General features: G+C 46.5%; 1 protein-coding gene across 5 annotated transcripts in view; it reads right to left on the bottom strand.

Moving 5' to 3' along the window:
- Positions 1-22145, bottom strand: part of SLC8A3 (solute carrier family 8 member A3) — a 124813-nt gene that overhangs the window by 86401 nt on the left and 16267 nt on the right. For 4 of the 5 annotated variants that reach the window (XM_054567347.1, XM_054567350.1, XM_054567349.1 and 1 more), the window contains exon 2: positions 18422-20267. In XM_054567347.1, coding sequence (XP_054423322.1) covers positions 18422-20205 — 1784 coding nt within the window. In that variant the 5' untranslated portion in view covers positions 20206-20267. Of the gene's footprint in view, positions 1-18421; positions 20269-22145 lie in introns of those variants that run through there. The other variant, XM_054567348.1, reaches the window with a different exon arrangement.

Genomic DNA, 22145 nt, shown 5'->3' with positions numbered 1-22145 from the left:
CCCACGCCCCTCTCACTGTCCCTCCTCCAGGGTTAATCACGCCTTCCTCTGTGTTCCTACACACCGTGATCGTCCGCCTCAGAGAGTATTGTCACCATCTGTTTACAGGTGTGCTCCCCCGCCATCCTGGACTGTGAGCTCCACAGGGCCTGGGCTGTGTCTGAAGAGTCCCTGTATTCCCACCGTGTGCCGAAGCTTTGAGCACAGCGGAGGGGCTCTAACAACGTTGGTTGAAAGCGTATGTTCAGACATGAAGAGCTAGATTCTGATACCAGAAATATCTTTAGAGAAATCTGTCTCCTTCTATTGCCACAACCTCTCCTTCTCTTCACCTCCATTTGACAGAAAGACTTTTTATAGGAAGCAAAAAACAAAAGTAATGCACCCTTCAAGATATGGCTCAAAAGCTATCTCCAAAAAGATGATGTCTCTTGGGTTGTCCCCAGCTTGTAAAGATCTCTCTTAGTGAATTTTTAGAGTCATTACAGTCTGTATAACTCAGCTGTCAACTGCATTCTTCTGTTACTATCTTCAATAGTTGTTGGTTTTTTTAAATACTCATAGGTTTATGTTTTACCTTCCTAACAAGACTGTAATCCCCCTGAATTCAGGAACTATCTCTAAGGTGGTAGATCGTTCTGCTGGCTCACTAGTTTGCTCTCCCCTGACACACTGTAAGCTCTTTGAGGCTCCACACTCCCTGACATCGCTCTTCACAGACAGTGCCAGGCACAGCGCTGGCACAGGCGAGGAGCTCAGTGAGACTGTGTTAACTGGAGACATCTGGTAACTCTCTTAGCCCAGTGCCCTGATCTTACTAAGCACCCACTAATCATATTTGCTGACTGGGTATGAAGTGAAAAAGCGGAGTTCTTATTATGAGATGTGGTTTTTATGACACATAGTAATTCTCAGATTAAGCCTTATTTCGGCTTCTTTTTTGCTTTTTGAAAATGCTTATTTGGCTCTGAAATCAAATAGGAGTCTCAGGGAAGAATCCCTCATCCGCTTCCAAATTCCTTCCCTATCAATTTGACACAAAGCCCCTAAACCTGCAGTTCAAATCACCCTGGATTTCATACATCCGCATGATTAAATTCAACAAGTCACGGCAGAGAAAAGACCGTGTGCCTACACACCCACACTTGCTCCTAGGTAGGACTTCTAAAGGTGGAATCGGGTCTACTCTTCAATTTCTTAAAGAAGGAAATTGATGCCCTAGCCCCCTCGGTGGAGATGCTGCTCCACTGTACCAGCTATGAAACACAGGATTCTGTTCTGTTTGGCTGACTGAGGATGCAGTAGGGTCCCCCACACATGGCAGGCTCGGTACCCAAAGACAGCCACGTGGCCAAACGGATCCTTGTTTTCTGTTTTCCTTTGGTGCAGTAGAAGGGTGCAGGGGGATAGGAGGGGGACAAAAGAAACCAATGAGCTCACCTGCCCCAGAAAATCACTGCACCACCCTGTCACCCAGCCCCAAATCCCAGGCCCCATGTCTGGCCTCACAGCAGCTGTGTCTCTGCACACACAGCTGTTTCCCCTGAGTTCTAATGAGCCGCAGTTAGCAGGGTCGGAAGAAGGGAAAGGCTCCAACGTCACTAATGAGGAGGCGCGAAGACAGGTGCTCAGCAAAGCTGGTTTTAAAGCAGATGAGTAGAAGGCAGGCACGCAGAGCCAGAAGACAGCATGTCCCAATGTCGGAATTAGAGGCTATGTATCAGAGGCTATGTTCCTCTGGAACACTACAAGTGTGTCTCAAAGCCACCACCAGCCAGGGCTGGTTGCTGTCCTTCACCAGAGGCAGAAGAAAGAAAGGAAAAGGCATCTTGCTTGGCCAACCCACACCCAGCTCTAGCCACTTGGCCAGCGCCCCTTCAGCATTCTTTGAAATGTAACGGCTGCTGCGGGTGTCTCCCCCCTACAGGCAGTGGAGGATCTGTAACGTCCACGATGCTATGGCTGGGGAGTTCAAGGCAAACCACCTTTGGCAGGAATCTGGGTTGGCAGCAGGCTGGACGATTAGAGGGGCTGAATCCCTGTCTTCGAAAAGCTCAAGGCTCCCCCAACACATTTTGCTTCTTAGTAAACAGTGATGTGCAAACAGCTTTTTAAATTGGGAGTGACTCAGTTTCTCTCTTTCCGTGGTGCCTTAGAAGAGCTGTGAAATACTGTTAAAGATAAATGCTCTCCAAAGAAGCCCAGCAAGAGAAAAGGGCCCTGACTCCTGACCCTTGTCTAGCTCAACATGGTTATTTAAAAAAAAAAAAAACACTAGAAAAAGATCTGAGGAGGGGAAATGAACAAGCTCTTTTATACATACTGTTCATAAAATTTGGGCCACCTGACTACACGTTCCCAGGGGAGGTGGACCATGGCGATGCTCTGACTTCTTGTTTCATCTCCACCTGCAAACAACTGCCTTTTGCGGTCTACTTAGTGCCATGTTTTTCATATTTCAGTGGAGTTTTTTTGTTGGTAGTGGTGGTGATTTTGCAGTTTCAAATGGCTCCTAAGCATAATGCTCAAGTGCTGCCTAGTGTTCCTGAGCACAAGAGGCCATGATGTGCCTTACGGAGAAAGTGCGCGTTAAGTGAGCTTTGTTCAGGCATAATCTATGGTGCTGTTGCTGTGAGTTTATTGTTAATTAGTCAACAGTATATATTAAATGAAGTGTCTTTAAACAGAAACACACTTAGAGCAAGGTTTCATCAGTTAATGAAAATGTTGTAACCAGAGGCTCACAGAAACCTAACTCCGTATTTCCCCCATGAGCAACGCTTCAGTATTTACCAATTCAGTGTTTTCAGCGACTTTATGAAACAGAACGATTGCAAATCACAAGAATTGATGGTACATTTTGGGCATAATTTTGACATTTAGAATGGTTGTCTATGGCACTTCAAATCACAGGGACTGCAGGATAGGGGAACAACAAAAAGGAAGGGTAGGTAGGAAACTTTAGTATTACATGGTGGAAAGGTGAGGAACATCAGTTGTGGGGGCAGGTGGACCTGTATGTGAGCCCTGACTCTGCCTCTCCTGTGCTGTACGAGTTTCTCTTACAGCATAACTACCACAAACAGCATTGACTGTTACCTCTCGGCTTCCATGGATCAAAAGCCTAGGTCCAACTTAGCTGCAGTCCCTGTGTCAGGTGGGGCTGCTGTCTGATCTAAGGCTCAGGGTCCTTTTCCAAATTCCAGTGGTTGTTGGCAGAATTAACCTCCTTGCCATGGCAGAACTCGTGGCTTGCTTCTTCAAGGGCAGCGGGAGAGGGTCTCTCACCTCTCTGAAAGGGCTCACCCGATGAAGTCAGGCCCACTCAGAATGATTTCCCTCGAAGCCAAGGCTTTAAAAGTCAACCAATTAGGAACCCTAATTATATCTGCAAAATCCCTTCACCTTTGCCTTGTAACATAATCATGGCAGATAACCATTACCATGTTCACATTAGGTGACAGGAAACTGCCTTGCTTACATAAGATGAATGCAAGAGTGAGTCTTCTCCGAATACAAGGATAAGAAAGAAAGGTACGAGGCCCTGATTGGGAAAACCAGAATGAGGCTGGGGAATATTTCATTCTTTGGTCTCTAAACTTCCTCTTCTGGGTGGCACGGGGTGGGGGAGGGGGGAAGGACAGCACCTTGGACAGCACTGGGGGGGACTGCTCCTTATTTTGCTCCAGGTCAAGGCCACCAAGAGCAGGATTCTCCATCTGGAGGAGCCCAGGCCCCACAGGCTTGTGGTTTTCATCACAGGAGCCCACAGATGGGACTCCCCCCCTGAAAGAGTCATTGTTTGGTTTAAGCTTCCTGATCAGCAACAGGCTCTGGCGTAGCTGGTGAGCCCTGGGGCCTGGGAGTAGGGTTGAGTGAGAGAGGCCTCAACACTGCCTACGTGCTGCTCAGACACATGCCCAGGAGTCCTCGGAAGCCTGCGCTGTAATTACTGTAGTTGTCCCAGCCCCAGAGTCCCACTAGCAAGTGATTTCACATGTAATTATCCTCGAGACAAGAAAACTTTACCCATCCTCCACACAGCCCGTCTTCCTCCCTCGCCTCTTACTCTTCTTCTCTCTCTCTGTTCCTGCCCTCTTTCCTCTCATCTCCCAAACAAGCTCAATAAAGTCCACATCAGGATGCAGAGGAATCAACCTCAAGGTCACCTTCTACCCAGGCCTGGGGCTGCTCTCCCGAGAGCGGCCTGTCATGTTCCCTGACACCGTCAAAGGAAGCTCGGGTAATGTTTCCCTCCACCTTCCTCCAGACAAGGCTCTTTGACTTTCTATCTTTAGATCAACTGTCTCTTCCTAAAACCTCACCTTGGGCTTAGAGAGGAACTGTAATTACTGATGGGGGAAACTGAGCAAAATGCTGGCCCACGTAGGTCAGAACAGCTGTGACGTGGCCAAGATTTTTATTAACTACTTAACAAAGAGCTAGCACAAGACACACCTGACTAGTAATTTAGACTCAACACTACGTTAAATGTTTTGTAGTTGTGTTCAATCCTTGCAACAACCCATGAGGCAGGTACTATTATTATCCACATTATATAGATGAGTAAAGTGAAAAGTTAGCTAACTTTTCCTGGATCTCATCACCAACCAGTAGCCAAGCTGGGGCTCCAACGTGGTCTGTGTAGCCCCTGGTCTGAGCATTTAATCACTCTACTCTATTACCCCACTATGTGTGTGTGGGCTTCCACCCAAATTGTTGTTCTCGCACTTCAGTTACTGGCAATTTCATTATGCAAACAACAAAACAAAATACTCCCCAGTACTCACTCAGTCCCCCCACTCAGCTACCAGTGCTGCCAGCCACGGCTCACCTGCCCATTGCATCTTCAGTCATGCTCCCGCCAGGCCCTCCTGGCTTTGCAGAGGGAAGCAGGTAACATGCCTGCGTGTCAGGACGAGCTGGTAATACACCTGTGTCTCTGGATCAGCTGCCAGACACCAGGAAATTCCAAAGGGAGAGATGATCTGAAGAATGGGACGCTCTGTAGTCTCCCCAGTCACAGGATGAAAAACTTAACTGCACAGTGGCCCAGAGTTTAGCCATTGGAAGCGTGGAAAGTGAGGAATGGGCCTGCAGTTTGTGGAGCATCGGTCAGAGCCTCTGGGGAGTTAAGAGCTATCCATGGACCAGGACTAAGGAGACTGGAAGAGAGGAGGCCGTGATAATACCTGTAATAATGTAACTAAACTGATTGGGTATGTGGCTTAGAGAAAGGAACCATTTTATTTTTTATTTTTTGGAGATTTATCTAAGTTACCAATGGGAATCGAAAGGTTTACCACCCCAGTGCACACGTAACAAAGCTGTTTAATGACCTCTGGTCTCCTCCTGCCTCGGGAGCTGTGGGTCAGCATCCTGAGGACAGGTGACCCCAGGGGAAGCACGTCTCTCCGCCATCCGCTGACCACCTGACCACCAGTGTGAGGTCCCTCCCTCACTGAAGTCTACAGGAGGCATTACGCAAAGCTTGCGTGTTAGTTTCCTTCAGCTCCTGTAACAACCTACCACAAATTTGGTGGCTTAAAAACAACAGAAATGTGTTCTGGAAGCTGAAGTCCGAAACCAAGGTGTCAGCGGGGTCAATACCTCCCTCAGAGGTTCTGACAGAGAGTCAATCCCGTGCCTCTCTCCCAGCTTCTGGTGCTTGCCTGAAACCCCTGGTGTCCCTTGGCTTGTAGCTGTGCCACTCTGCACATTCATCTCTGTCATCACATGGCCTTCTTATACGGATGCCAGGCAGAGGATCTAGGGCTCGCCCTCACTCAGTATAACCTCATCATAACTAACTATTCAATACACCTGCAAGACTCCACCTCCAAATAAGGTCGCATTCTGACCTTCTGGGTAGACATGAATTTGGAGGGGGGACTCTATTCAACCCAGGACAGCTTGTCAGTGGCCTTTATGCAGACTCCACATAACAGCAGGGAAAGAATTTGAGTTCCTCAAGAGGAGAGCTCAAGTAGACCTCTATGCAGGCGGGGAGGTGAGGGGAGAGACCACCCTGAGCAGTGTCCACATCAGACTGAGGTGCTGCCCTGGCATCTAAAACACTTTACAGAAATTAAGCCCAAAGGAGCCAAGGAAGACACACAGAGAACTAAGGCAACTTCCCCTACTGCTCAAAACAGAACAGCCAGCCTTCCCTCCAAAGTGCACCATTTGAATTATCCAGGTAAAATGCCAGGTAACTCAGATCATCTCACTCCCCACTTCTGCCCCCAAACTAACCTGGAAAACGGGCAAATGCCTTTAATCTCTTTTCATCTCTCTTCTAACCCCCAGGAGGGCTGGGGACACCCAGGGGCTCCAGCCATGAGACCAGAATGGAGCTCTCTCAGCCTCCCCACTCAGCCACTCCCAGAACAATCCTGGACAGGAGGGCTCGTGTGTGGCAAAAAGCAGAGCAGGATGGAATTAACCCTCACTGTCTCCCAAGGCGGCCCTTTCTGCGAGTGGGGACTGACTTCTGAGGCCTTCTGAGAAGGGCTCTGCAGAACTGCATCCAATCTGGCCTGAGCAGATTAGTTCCCTCCCAGCAAAGGGTTCTGGGCAGCTGAGCAGGGCACAGTGGCAGGGGGTTGTCATTACGAGGCCCAGATAGGACATAATTACATGTTCCCTGGAGGGAGCTCCTAATTGAATTATAGGGTGTCCCCTGAGCATCAAAGGCAGTCCAGAAACAGACCTTCTAAGGAGCTGGTGCAGGGCAGGGCTCAGGCTGTGGAGTCACTCAGGGACATCCAAGCCCACAGGGCTCCGTGGATCTCCTGCAAGGGGCAGAGGAGAGGAAGAAGGCACAGAGAGAGGGGGATGGTGGGCGCCCCGTGCTCCTCATGCTCAAGGGGTTCATTCTATTCCCATGTCCCCTGGGCTGGCTGCAACCTGGAGGCGGTACAGAATCAGAGGACATGCCAGGAATTCACTTTATTCACTCACTCATTCATTCAGCAGATGTGCGCGTGTGCGTGCGTGTGTGTGTGTGTGTGTGTGTGTGTGTGTGTGTGTGTATCCTTATAATGGGACACAGAGTAAGGCACTCCCGATAGACACGGGGAAGAACGAGGTGCTTCTGTAGTCTGTGGATAGGGTCTGCCCAGGAACCATTTACTCCCAAGACCAACTTCTACTTAGAGCTGGTTTGTGCCCCACAAGCCAAAGCCAATTATCCATTCTTAACCAGTCCTGAGTTGACTGGTGGGAGGGGCCGGTGCACAATGACTGCAGTTTAAATTCAGTTGAATGACTCCAAACTGCATCCCAACAAAAAGCCAGGGGCTGTGCCTCTGTGTGGCCACAGCTCTCAGAGGCCCCCTCTTCTATAACAGCTCTCTCACACACTCCTCTTCTCCACCTGACTGGGAATTCCCTGAGGACAGGGACTGTGCCTTCTCTCACTGTGCTCAGCCCACAGTATGAGCTCAACAAATGTCTGCTAATTGCATCCTTAGCAACTGACACCCGCTTCCCTGCCTCTGCTCTCCTGTGGCTTCCGGCCTCACTGTCTTGGAGGGCACTCGTGGGCTTTCCAGGGGCTGCAACTGAGAATCCCCTGCTCTCTCCTATCACCACCCCCTCTAACCCTGGATGCTGTCAGATACCATGGACATGGCATCAAAGGAGGCCCCTGAATCGCAACACTTGGTCCTGAGCCAGCCTTGCCCTGTTGCCCAGGCAGCAGGCCAAAGCATCACCTGTTGGTAGCCCCTGATGGTGAAGTGGCACAAACAAGAATCCTCTGTGCACTGGCTTGGGCAACGGTGGATTTTAGCCAGCAGTCGGGGTGATCAGAATCCAGATTTCTGAGCTGGGCGTTAAGGATTTATTTGGCCCTTGCCAAATTCCCTGGGCCTACTTGCCCCTGAATTAAGAAGAAAGAAGACAATTCTTGCCATTCAGGAAAAAATATGGGATGTGCTCTTAGCTTCTTCTGTATGAGAAGAAGAAAGCCTATTACTTTCAGCCTCATGACCTTATTCTGATGCTAAAATATGTAACACAGCAGACTGATCATGTGATTTAGAATCAGAGGATCTAGGGTTTTATTTTTTTTTTATCCTCATCCAAGGACATTTTTTCATTGCTTGTAGAGAAAGAGGAAGGGAGAGAGAGAAACATCCATGAGAGAGGGAGGTATTGATTGGCTGCCTCCCACATGCACCCAGACTGGGGATTGAACCCACAACCTAGGTATGTGCCCTGGCCAGGAAGCGAACCCGCAACCTTTTGGCTACTGAACGACGCTCCAACTAACTGAACCACACCAGCCAGGGCAGAAGATCTAGGTTTTGATACTAATTCTTAAAAGCTCCATGTTCTAGGGTCAATTACTTAGTATTTTACAAACTCCATTAACTAATCTGAAGAAAATGGTAATATTAACCCTATAGGTATGACAATATCCTTATACTTGTTTATATTTTTGTATAAATATTAGAAATTTTATTATATAAAGAAAGAAACAAGAGTAATATTTCCCCAAGATCTGGACAATGGTAAAGCCCAGATAATCAATGCTGTGCCCTATATTCTGATTTATTCTTTACAGGGGTGTCCAACCCACGGCCCACGGGCCACATGCAGCCCAGGATGGCTATGAATGTGCCCCAACACAAAATCATAAGTTTACTTAAAACCTTTTTTTTGCTCATCAGTTTTCATTAGCATTTGTGTATTTAATGTGTGGCCCAAGACAATTCTTCTTATTCCAGTGTGGCCCAGAGACGCCAAAAGGTTGGACGCCCCTGCCAGTCTATATTTATGATCCCCCGTGGGGTCACTCACATCAAAACAACTTTTAGCAATTAGTGCTTAGTATTTTCAAAGCATTTTACATGAGTTAGTGCCTTCGAAAGCTGGCCCTTGGTTATGTTCTCTCTACTCCAATAGTCCACACAGGTTAATTAAAATGTCATTTCTCTCTGCTGTGGCTAGAATTATATTAACTCACCATAGTAACACAAGTTATCTTTTGCTATATTTTATGAAAAAAATGGAAATCCAATTAATTTTCAGCTAATAATCTTCTAAAACATGGGCTCCATGAGGAGGGGCCTATAATTAAAATGGCCTGCGGCAGGGATTTGGTTGGGAACCGCTGGTCAACTTAATGAAACCCTCCAGGTCAGAAGGGTTCTAGAAGATTCTAGCCTAATAAGGAAATCATCTGCTTCATGTGTCCAAAGGGGATTTACATCCTTGTGGATTCACACAAGGAACATAAGAAGCTTCTCTGTTATGCAGGATGACGAAGTGTGATTCAATGAGTTTTTCCCATTAGGATTAGCCCAGTATTGGAGAGATAGTGGCATCTTCATGCTAATAATGGAGATTCCTAGTTTCTTTATCCCACGAAGCTCTTTCCATCTCTTGTCCCTAGGCTAGCGTTGACAGACATTGGTCTTTTCATTTTTACATCCACAGATGAGCCCAGATGCAGTCTCAACCATCCTTTCCAAGATGGCCCCTGGACAGCCACTACTAACAGACTGGAGCTGACCTAGGAGGAGACTTATTGCACAGCCCAGCCCTGGCCTTGGGGCATGGGCACCTGACAGTCACACACTGTGCCACCTGCAGATGAGAATGCTCTGGCTTCCGGGGAGTTCCTGGAAAGGCATCAAGTTACAGCTCCAAAGATAAAGATGGGGTGCCTGCTGGCTCCTGCAGAGTCCAGCTGACCAGCTGTCCAGCAGGGGAGGGGAGGGGTGGGAAAGGCTGTCATTCTATCCCTGGCCAGCATGAGTGGAAGGGAAGCTTTCTGCCTCTGTCTGGAACACAGGCTGCTCTAGAAACCCAAACCCAGGAAGAGGCTTTGAAAGTGACTCAGTACCCAAATAGTGCACCTGAAAATGACAGCAGATTATCTTCTGACGCTCGTGTCTTGGAAAGGACAGAGCAGAGGAGGGTAAAGGGGGGGAAAATGACCCTGGTAGCCTTGAGATTTGTGTCCCTGAGCATCAGGCTCTGGAAATGTTTTCTGCTGGTCTGGGCAGAGGTCAGCCTAATCTCGGCTGCTGAATCCACGGTCAGCTTGATGAATCTGATGCGGCAGCGGGCTGGAGAGGTGGCTGTTTCTCCCATGCTCCAGGCTACTGCCTCAGCACAGACCCCTGTAAAATAAATGCTCTCCCAGCAGCACTGCAAACCTCATATACTGTGTCAGTTTCAAAATGATAGACGACTGTCTCACCTGGGACTTCCTTCTAAGTGACATGCCCACCACCTGCACAACTGCTTAGGTAGCTTGCCAGGGATCTCCAAGGCAACTTCGTTTTTCCACCCCACCATCCAGTATGGCTGATTACTGTCAGGTTGGGGAAGGGGATGGAGAGGAGCTTGACTTGATACGGGGCAACCAACGCGTATCTGGCCAGCGGTCTTCACATGGCCAAGTTGGAGAAATGATGGTGGGTAGGGGCAGGGATCAGATTCTCTCTCTTGAGATCTGAGCTGGAAGAATAGAAAGATCTTTCCCAGTAAGAGCTGAAAGCATATATGGAGGGAGGAGCATGACACAGGACTGCTGGGCCTACAGGTATCACTGCAAACTGGATGCAGTACAGAAGAAGGCCACAGAGAGAAGCAGAGATGCCAGGAGGCTGAGACCATGGGGCCTAGCCGAGCACCCTCTGCCTCTGACGGTTCTCTGGTGCCAATTTCGGTCTATGCTAGATCCTCACAACTCAGCCTTCTTGTCTTAACATCCAGACTGGCAAACACTTTGTGGTGAAGGAGAAAAGAGCACCACAGTGCATGGCTTGTTTCTGGGGAGATATCAGTCTTCTTGGTATTATCATGAAGCTAGTTCTTTCTGTGGGAACAACGGGCTTTCTTAAGGGATAGGCAGCTCACTCCTGATCATTCAGGGAAATCGCAGATCAGACGGCAGACCGAAGGCAACCTGAGTACAGATGCCAACAGTGTGAAGGAAGGGGACACAGAGACTAGGATAAGAATAAAAGAGGAGACAGGATTCATGGAAACAGCGGGGGAGGCACGGAGTGCAAGCAGGAGTAGAAACCACAGCACCAATGTCCTCAGTGCCTATACTATGCACAGCAGAGAAAGAAGAGATGCAACAGAAGACGTTTAGAAGAGAGAGCGAGTATAAGAGAAGGGCACGTGAACAGAAGGTGAGGTATGAACAGGGAACTGAAGATCTGCAGATATGAAGATCTGCAGCCAGGACAATGGTTAGCCCTAGTGACAGTGGACAGTGCACCCTACATCACCACAGATCAGCAAGAGAGAGTCCGGTGGTAAGGAATTCACAAGGAGTGCTCATGTGAGTTCACACAAGGAGAGAACCAAATGGAAGACAAATCAAGACCAGAGCTCCAGAGAAGGATGGACCACTAGGGAGAAATGGCAGTATTAGTCATCCATAATCCATAAATTGTTCTGCTGCCATATGCTGAGTATTAAGTTACTGTCCCGATATCACCCATTCGGAGAGCACCAATGAATGAACATACAAGAGAGTCTTGTTTGTATCATGAATAACTGGTTTTGTGAAACCTAACAACCAAGTGGCAAATGAGCTGGGCTCAGGCAAGGACAGGTTAACCAGGTGGTGTCTAGGTAGGCATGCTGACCCATAGCTAGAGTGGGTCGGGATGGTGCCACATCGATAGCTGAACTTAAATATAGACACATACCTAGCGATGACTCAGTTTTCATAAAAGCAAATTCTTCCCTAATAGATGAGTTTTACTTTCAACTCTACCTTCTTCTATACTTATCCAAGTGATTTCCTACTTGGGTACCCTGTAGGTGGTACGGATGGGAATATAATTCTTATGAATGATAACTGTCCTGCCAACTGAGAATGTTTATATCGTATGCTTTCCTTCATGGTCATTTAGCAAAACTCTTCTCAAAGCATTTGATTCCTCCAAAATGCTTCTGGACTGTGCAGAATTTAAATATGGGGAATGCTGTATTTGCACACCAAGGGGTCCTCTCTCTTCAACTATCAAGTATATACTACTGGCTCTCTGCCAGGCCTTCCTACTGGCTTCTGGAAGCACAATTTAGTTTCTCTCTTTAAACACAACAAGAAAATAACACTTTGAATAAGCTGAAGCCCACAGCTCTGAATTTCCTCTATCTTCCTTGTGGAGTTGATGGGGGCACAGCCACAAGGCAGAGAAGGAATGAGCGCTCATACACCACCCAGACACACCTGGGAAGTTGATGAAAGGCTGGACGACAAGAGCGAGTCCTCCCCACTCACCCACCTCACTTTGCCCACATATCACTTTCTGTCACTCATGTGAATGAATAAGGAAGCTCTGACCTTAAGAGCCAGGAGTTGAGACAAAATAAGCAAGGCCATGGCAGATCTCCATTGGTACCCCTTTATTATTACCATCTGAAGTGCCAACAAGCGCCTTTACAAACAGTGCGTGGGAGAGCCTGCTCTGAGGATCAGACTGTTTCATTTTATGACTGGCCAGTCAGGTGGTCATCTCCAATCCCAAGATGCCTTTCTCCTGAAACCAACCTGACATTGTCCCTTGTGGACTCTCTGACACTGCAACACTGAGTTTTCTGGAGGATGAATTAATACAAGAAGACAAGGAGCGGGCACACCGGATGCTCTACTGTATGTGGTCCCTGACAAAGTCAGGTAGAGGGGGCGGTGCCTGATCCAGTGTTGCCAGGGGATACTGCACCCTTCGACCTAAAACAAATGAACTGGGAAGGCTCTCGACTTGCGGTGATTTTTGCAGACATGTGAGGTTTAAGGAGATTTGGGGTGCTTTATGGATCCTGCAGTTGGAATATGTCCTTCTTTGATAGAACCTTTGGCAATTTCAATAATTAAGAAGAAAATGAAAAAATTATCAGGATGTGGGAACTTTCTGGGCACAATACCCAAAGCTCTGCTACAAAGGCCACATAGCCTTCAGTCACTGCTTTGGGCCCAGAAGATGGAGAAGCATTGTTGAACAGCCTACTTGAAATGCTCTACAGTGCTGTTAAGTTCCCCCCTTCAACAACGGGCTTAGCTATGGATCCCCTTCTTGAGAGCAACTCTAAGTCAAGTACATAGTTCCGCTGTGAGTTCCATGAAGCCATAGGTCCTGGAGACTGACTGTTTGCCTAACGCTGGGGAGAGATCTTGTTACTGGAAGTCAGGTACTGAAGGCAGAGGCGAAGAGCAAGGGAGGGATGCCAGTCCTTGGAGAATTATCACTACCTCCACCCGACTCCCCCCTCGCTGTGCTTGCCCTTGGTGACTTCTGGAGGCAAACAGTCCTCCTGCGTGGCAGGAAAGAGACTATCCTCATGCTTGGCTGAGCCAATGTTCAAATTGTGTCCTGGAGCACTCCAGATTTTTATAGATGTTGATGGAAAGAGTCTTAAGGGTTGAAATTTCAGGCGAAAAAAATGCCCCTAAAAAAGAATGGCCTGCATCATTTTGAAAAAAAATCATTATTTCATATAACAAGGTCTTGTTTGCAGCTTCCCAGCACTGCCTGAAATATGTTCCAGCTATGCTTGCCGCCCTTTCTCAGGAAGACATTGCTAATAAAAAGGTTTTTTAAAATTTCTCTGGGCTCAATATTTTCCTTCCTGAACAGTCTCAAGGTGAACCGAGAGATTAAAAATAGTCCATAATATATTCTCAGTGTTAGTTAACATATTAGTCACATTATATTCTTGGATTTGTACTTCCTGAGCATCTTCCACCCAAGAATTTCCATATTCTTTCCAAAGTTAACATTTTCCTAGTGGGTTAAAATGAAATGGAAAAATCCAAAGAGGAAGGGGGGATATTAAATTGGTAGCTTTTAAAAACTCCTTTCCAACCCTAGCTTTCTTTCTGTATGTGAGGACATGTGTAGCTGTGTGATCTTGGACAAGTCACTTGCCTTCTCTGGATCTCAGCTTCATAATTTGTAAAAAACAGGCTGTCACATACCTTCCAGCTTTAACAGTCTAATTTTGCCGGAAAATCTGCAGCACTGCCAGCACTCCCTTCTTCTTCCAAAGTAGCCTATGCTATTTAATTACAGCAGACCTTGGCATTTGCATATTTGACATCTGTGGCTTTGACTATTCCCTGAGACCCCAAAGGTCCATGAGCTGCAGTAATCTGTTATGTTGCAGAGACATGCTGTGAGCCTGGGATACAGGAGCCAGTCACGTGCTTGGTGAGTGAGATTAACGTGCTGGCAGAACCCGCACCTCCCTGAGGCTTTGCTGTTGTCTGCAGTGGGCTCAAAGGCCACGATTCTCATAATGTACTGTAGTGCTAGTCACAAAGGTTGGGGGTTCTTCCAGATCACGAAGGTGGCAATAGTATCCCTCTCAAATGCCAAGAGTTTATTGTAATGTGAGTTTAAAGGAATCATGTACCCCTCCCTTCCCAGGCATCTACCTCACTGCTCCCTCCTAATGAAGGTTACTTTAAAGACTTTAGTGGTGTGGTACTCACAGCAAGGAGATTTTATTCCTTTTTTATTGAACTTATCTCTACCGTACCACTTCTCCCACGTGTTTTGATTTGTCTGTATGCCTGTGTCCTCTTCACCTGAAAAGAATATCCTTGAGAGCTGAGATGCCAGCTTGTCTTATTTATTACCAATATCCCCCGAGTACCTAGTAATGTACCTGGTACATAGCAGTTATTTAAAGAACGTCTATGGAGTGACTGAGCACCTTCTATGAGCAGGCTTTTGTTAACGGTGCATTTTCTTCACATTTGTATGTAGTACTTAAAGAGATATTACTATTCCTATCATTCCAACGAAATATCTGGGACTCAGACAGGTGAAGTGACTTGCTCAAAGTTATACCGCTCATGAGTGACGGATTCACAGCTGTCTGTTAGACTCCAAAGTTTGTGTTTTTCCATCTTACCATCTTTGAAGAAGTAAAGTATAAAACTAAGTAAGTGAATTCATGGATCCAATATCATTGGTCGAGCACAGGTCTGGCTCCAACCTGGATAGATTTAGAGGAGTGTGGTGAGGGCAAAATTGACAACGCTGCCAGGCCTGGTGGGCAAATAAAGCTACATAAAGAGGGAGGGATGAGAAGACGGAATTGTTGTAGGCATCACACAGCATCTGTCTAAGAACCTGAGGTTTTTAATTTCAGTTTCCAGACTGGTACTGCAATGAGCAGGGTTTCAGGTAAGAGCTGGGTTCTAGCTCAGCCAGAGTTGAATCAGACCTGGAACTGGAAATTCAGTAGGAACTGGAAAGCAAGCACTCATGATTCAATTAAGTAAGTCATTTGAAAAGCCACTTTCATTCCTGAGAATCGTGGTTTACTTGAGAGCTTTGGAGCCTTTCAACTCTAAGTTGGGACCAGCAGTAGTGAGAGCTTGTTGGAAATGCAGAATTTTCAGCCCTACTCAACATTTTGAAACATAAACTGCGTTTTAGCATGATCCCTTGGCGGTTCATCAGCACATTAAAATCTGAGAAACACCACTCTAAAGATATTCTAAGGTCCTTTCTGGCTCTAATATTTTAATATTTTATGAATGTAGACTAGGAATCTTCATGGTAGTCAAAAAACTAGCATGTGTATTAATGAGGGTCACATAGCGATCCAAGTAACATGATCACTTCAATGGTGCCTTCTGAAGACTATTGTTAATGCATCAATATTACTATTAATGGCCTCATTTACTGAGCACATACCGTGTACAAGTAGCACTGCATACAATATCTTGATTCATCATAACAGCCTTGCAAGAGAAACATTATTACTCCCATTTTACCAATGAGAAAATTATCTCATAAATTAATAAAATTCCCCCAAACTACATGGTTAAATCAATAGCAGAGACAAAACCCTACCCCAGAGAACTTAGAGTCTGTCATTTTTCTGCTAAATCATACTGCCTCTAGTAAAATTAAAATTTAAACTATCAAGGCCCAGTTGGTGTGGCTCAGTTGGTTGGACATTGTCCCACACACAGAAAGGTTGCCAGATCAATTCTCGGTCAGGGCACATGCCTGGTATGCAGGTTCAGTCCCAGTTGGGCAATGTATAGAAGGCAGCCATTCAATGTTTCTCTCTCACATCAATGTTTCTCTCCCTCTCTTTCTCCCCCCACTTCCCGCTCTCTAAAATAAAAAAATAAAAAAATTAAGTATCAAGTGTAGGGGTGCAATGTGAGGAAAGACTAGCAGGTTTTGGACTCATTGTTCTGCAAAGAAGACCAAAGGGGTGGTCTAAGTCTACTGATGTCTAGAAAATAATGCAAAGGAGTAGACGGGAACATAGACTTGTTCACCAGTCCCTAGAACACCTGGACCATAATCTCAAATCTGTTGATACATGTTTAGAACCAGCCATCACCCAGAAGTGATCGTTCATAAAGCATATTTGCATTCAAGCTGAAAACATAAATAGGAAAGTTTAGCATATTGAGAGATCCTAGGGCACAACTGATTATTAATGGGACAAAGAAATTGGGAGCCAAGTGTCTCTCTCTCTCAAAAACTATCCTTCAGTGCCCTTGGTAGATGGATACTGAATTGGAGGAACCACAAGATTGTCAAATTATGGGCAATGCTGTGGTCTTGATGTCATTTAATGCCCAAAAATAACCTCTTAGATACTGGCATTGCCATAAATGTGTATGAAATTTCACAGAGTTGTCTTCCCAGGGAGGGCCTATCCTTCATTTGTATGTATAAACCCTCTCCCCAGAGCACATATAAATGGACAGTATTCTCTAGGAGGCACATGTTTTTACTTATGCTAACAAATGACTATCTTTCCCAGCAAAGTGACAAAACAGAACTCTAATAAATCAATTTGTCAATGGCTATTTCCATCCAGGAGACAACATCCCCTGTCCCATCTTTGGCTAGTGCAGATATGACCTACAGTGAGCAGCCTATGTCAATGGTACAGAAAATCCTAGGGCTGGGAGGAACTGTGAAAAGATCTGACCCTGCCTCTAGGCATGGAAAGTGTTGTCATTCTGGCTTTACAGATGAGACAGTTTAGGTCTACAGTGAAGACTAAATAGCTCGCCCAAAGTCACCTTATTAGAAAGAAACTGAGAAAGTCCAAGAGCAGAATTCCCTGGGTGACCCACTGAGCCCTGTTGTCAGCAGCACCCTCCCCCTTCTGAGCCCTGTCCGAAGGCCAGACCTGGGCAGAGGCTCTTCTACGACACCTCTCCCTCTGTCTACAGACCCCCTTCTCCATGAGTTCCTTCCTTTGCTCTCCTGTTTTCACTTCCCACAGAAAGTGTTTTTGGTAGGTTCTTGGAGAAGTTTGACATCCCCCCTTCCTAGAGTCCCCCTCTGCTCTTCACATGTTCTCCTGCCACTGCTTATTGCTTTTGGACACAAGCAGGAATTCGGCGACAAGATTCTTTCTTATCCCCATCCTTCTTGGCCACCCTGGAAAGTCTACCCTCCCAAAAGCTGCAGATCCTGGGGTAAGTCATTCTGCTTTCTTCCTCACAGCTCTCTCTCTGAAAAAGGACAGAACACCCACTGCACGAAGGTTCCATGGGGAGGGTTACAGGGGCAACAGACGTTTGATACCCACAGTGTGAGGAAGACTAAATGGGGCAGTAACCTGAAAACTACTTCAGGAGAAACTACTTCTGGACTGTGGAAAGAGATGACCACACAGAAGATGTATTTCCTGCCACAGTTCTTAAGAGACTTATCCTTCACTGCTTAGCCAGATTTTGGAGCTTAAGACTGGTGACTAAAGACAAGTGGCTGCGGCCCTGGGAGCTCTGTTCTTCCAACGTACATCCAGTGCCCAAATCGACCTGACACATCTCACCTAGACTGTGTAAGCCTCATAAAATAGCCTGTAGGCATTTAAACAGGTCTCTGAATTTCCACCAATTTTGCAATTTCCAAATTGAAGGAGAGGTACCTCAAATCTGGTTACACAATACAACTGTAATATGGCACTGGGGAAAAAAAGGCAATGCCACTTGCATTCTTGAGGATGTCCTTGACTGGGATACCACTACCTCAGAGTGCAAAGGATTGGCTTCAATGCTTGTCTAAGCCGTTGGTATAAGGAGAGGAGGAAGGACAGACCCAAGCAGTCTCCTAGCTCTTGCTTAGTCACAAGAATTCTCCAAAGTTGGATATCAAAATTTCTGTCAGCCCACACTCCACCAGCCATCATGTTGAGTTTCAGTGAACAAAATCTGTGTCCTTAGATCCTGCCACAGGATTCTTTGCCCGGAAACAATTTCAAGTGGAAAAACTGAAGGAGAGTTTGGGAGCAAAATTGCCTGTCGTGACTGCTGATCCTGCATACCTGTGATGGAACCAAAGTTCAACATTAACACAAATACAAGGAACATTTTAAAGAGTGGTGTGGAAGGAGAGAAGGATATGGCAAAGGATGGAGGGGAATAGAATATTGAAAGGTTACTTACACAGTTTCATCATTCTTGAACTCCAGCTCCCCATATGTGTCTTCAAAATCCTCACCACCACCCTTGGCTGTCCCTTCTACTGTCCTAAAGGGAACGATGACTGTGCCCCGGGCACCTGATGTCCGCAGAACCTTGACCTCCATGACACCAATGCTCTCACTGACATGGATAGTGTCACATTCAAAAGTAAAGATGCCTGCATGGTCATCATCCAAGATAGTGACTGTGGCCACACAAGGGGACACCAGGACAGCCCGAGGCAAGGGAAGACTATTAAGTATAGGTGGAGACATCCCCTCCTCTGGCTGCTCCTCCTCCATACGGACATTGCTTAACCTTACAAAGAAGTGTTCGTCCTCCTCAAAAATGTCATCATCAATGATGCCCACAGAGAATTCCTTCTGGGTCTCTCCTGGCTTCAGAACCACAGTGCCCTCTGTGAACTCATAGTCAGCCCCTGCATTGGCAGAACCATCCTCTGTTTTGTAGTCCACATACATGGTTTTGGATGTGTCCCCCCCTTTTCTCACCACTGTCAGGAGGACAGCCCCACAGTTCTCCAGGCACTGGTAAGAGCATGGGTCAAAGAAGACCTTGGAGACAAAGTCCTCGGGCTCATCAGTGTGCACCTCACTCATGCTGGAAGACTTTTTGGCTTGTTCTGCAGCATGTTTCTTCAGGATATTGCCTGCGCCAGTCATCATGCGGGTGGCTTGAATCCGGTAGAAGGCACGGCTCTTCTGTTGATGGGAGAGGGCATAGTAATTGGCCATCTCTACCAGCTGATCTAAATCCTTCTCTGGGTGTTTTTGCTTTAGATCCTTGAGAATCCGGATCATCTCCCTGCGGGACTCATCTACTTCCTTCCCTTCCAGAGGCACCAGATTCCCATCTAGAAAGTGGGAATTCATCATTTTCCCATCCATCTCAATGCCCTTGGGGTGGTCACCCTCTGTCTCTATGATAATTCCTCGGTGTTTATCTGTGCGGTACTTTTTGTGCATGTATTTGTAGAAGAGCAGTCGCCTATCTGCCACCCAGGCCAGAAGGACACACACTGGAAAAAAGAAGAGAGTGAGGAGGCCTTCCCAAACCTGGACCACACCAGGAGAGAAGACTGCCAGGATCATATAGAGCCAGATGTAGGCAAAGATGCTCCACGCAGCAGTGACAAAGAAGACTCTCAGGTGCTTGATCTTGCGAGTCTCTCCATCAGGGATCACATACACGCAGATGCCAATGATGATGAACATGTTGAAGGCTGCACTGCCCACAATGGTAGAAGGTCCCAGATCACCAGCAATGAACCCATGACCACACACCTCAATTAAAGAGAGGAGGATCTCAGGAGCAGAGGAACCCAGGGCCATAAGTGTCAGGTTGGAGACAGTTTCATTCCAAACCCGAATCGTTGTTGTGCTGGTCTCTCCATTGGGCTTTTTGATAGTCACCTCCCTCTCTTGAGAAGTGATGACTTCAATAGATGCCATGAAGCGGTCAGCAATGATGGATACCCCAAGGAACATGTATATCAGGGCCACAAAATAGACAATGACCCTGGCAATCTTATCCCCAAGGGAAGGGTTCTCTGGGTACCAGATTGGTAAGATGACACCCTCCTTGCAGTCTGATGACCCTGAACAGGACTCATTGTTCTGCCCTGTGCTGGGCACATCCCCTGAGCCACCAGCCTCCGCCCGAAGACCATTCAGGAAGAGCACAAAAGTAATCAGCCCAAAATGGAGGAAGGCAGAGGTGAGAGGCTGCAACCTTAACCACGCCATACACAAGACTTAGCCACTGGCTTCCACCGCAGCACCAATGGTCCTCCCGACAGGCCAGAGACCTAGAAAAGAACAGAGAGGCAGGACAAAGCATGAGGGAAAGGGAGATGGCAAATGGCAGGTTCCCACCAATACAAACTGATATTTCACCTCAAATGACATACTACACTAACATATGGGGCAGTCTCTCACTTGGAAAAATACTTATCAGTGGGAGGCACAAATAGCTACGCTGTCCTCAGGACCATCTGGTGGAGACTCAGTTGAAGAATGGCTTAAAATAGCTGGGAATGTTGGTAATGGAAACATAAGTGATGCCCATCTTGTCCTGTCTCCCAACCCTACTGTTATCTGCGAGAGTTCTAACGAAGCTACTTAAAATAGGCCAAGGATAACCTAAATTTCTGCCCCCACTTATACTATTTCTAGGGTTTTCAGCCTTCTTTACCTCACAGTCATCATATTCACGAATCTTGCATAACATAGGTTTGCAAGAGTGTGTATTGAATTGAACTTTTATCATGTGCTAACCTCCAAAATAGAACACCTTGTCTGTGTGCAACTGAACCCACTTGGGAGAAACTCCTTCTCTCAATGCAAAACTTCTGCAGGCATGCTGAAATGCTGAGATTGTTTGGGAGATCGAAAGAGTTGATTCTGTGGTGAGTGCTACCTGCAGTGTAGCTAACCTGAGGCCCTGTAAACTGTGCTCAAGACCTTCAGCAAAATGGGCTTATTAAACAGTTTTGGTATCCAGTTACAGGAAGATGAAGATCAGTCAGCCACTCAAATTCCAAACTCAAACAGTGGAAGAGCCAAGGGGTGGAAATCACTGTTAATTAAGCATGCAAGTGGCTCTCGAATAAGTTTTTTTAACAGTAGCAAGATTTTGGGGTGAAATGCAGCCTCATCTGCTGGCCTCAAGCCATTAAAACAGTGAGCATGAATATTCAGAAGAAACTCAATTGAAACTACAGACTCATCTTTCCATTCACTGCCTCATTCAGATAGCATAAAATGCAAATAACCATGCAAAGGCTTTAAAAAAGAAAAAAAAGCTACTTGCCATTATTTTGCTACAACCACATGGGGTACTTTTAGTAACAGAGGAATGTGATTTGCATCTGTACAGCGCCTTAAGGATTCAAAGTCTTTGTCTTCCATACCTGTGCCGCTCCTTTTCTGCTGTTTCCCATCTCAGAAAATAGCACCTCCACCCACCCTGTTACTCCTGCTAGAAAACAGAGTGAGTCTGCAAGCCTTCCTCTCCCACCTGGCCCTCATCCAGTCCAGCACTAAACCCTATCAACTCTCCCTCCCCACCACAGCCCAAGACACCATGACTCCTCGCCTGATGAATCTATGCAGAAACCACCAAACTGAGCTCACCGCTCCAACTCTTGCCATTCTCTGATCCATTTCCTCATAGAACCACAGTCATCTTGTTTTTAAAAAACCCCAAACCTACACTATCCCTTCCCTATTTGAAACCCTTCAGCAGTTTCTTCTTGCTCTTAATACAAAGACCACAGTCTTTCCTGTGACCTACAGCCTGGCATGAGCTACCTTCTTCCTTCTTTCCCTCCCTATATCTTTTGCCATTCTCCTTCATGCTACATTTCAGCAACAATGGACTTTATAGCGGGTTTTTTCCACCTCGGGACCTTTGCACATGACATCACCCATGCATGCCTGACGTGACGGTTACGTCTTTGCATCCCCCCTCTTAACACTCCTTTAGATCACAGCTTCAATGTCACTTTCTCAGGAAAGCTTTCCCTCACCCCTCCAAAAGGGTCAACTCCCCCATCATGTCCTCTCTTCACGCTCTACTTTTTTTTCATGGTATTTATAAAACTTTAAATTTAAAGGTCTTTTTTTTGTGAGATTATATGATTAATGTCTCACTCATCCACTAAACCGTGAATGATAGAAAGGCA

This window comes from Pteronotus mesoamericanus, unplaced genomic scaffold, assembly GCF_021234165.1.
Source record: "Pteronotus mesoamericanus isolate MK-2021 breed Mesoamerican mustached bat unplaced genomic scaffold, CSHL_Meso_final contig_182, whole genome shotgun sequence".
Taxonomy (NCBI): Eukaryota; Metazoa; Chordata; class Mammalia; order Chiroptera; family Mormoopidae; genus Pteronotus; species Pteronotus mesoamericanus.
Note: the sequence above shows the minus strand (reverse complement) of the source record. Positions and strands in the feature narration are given on the sequence as shown.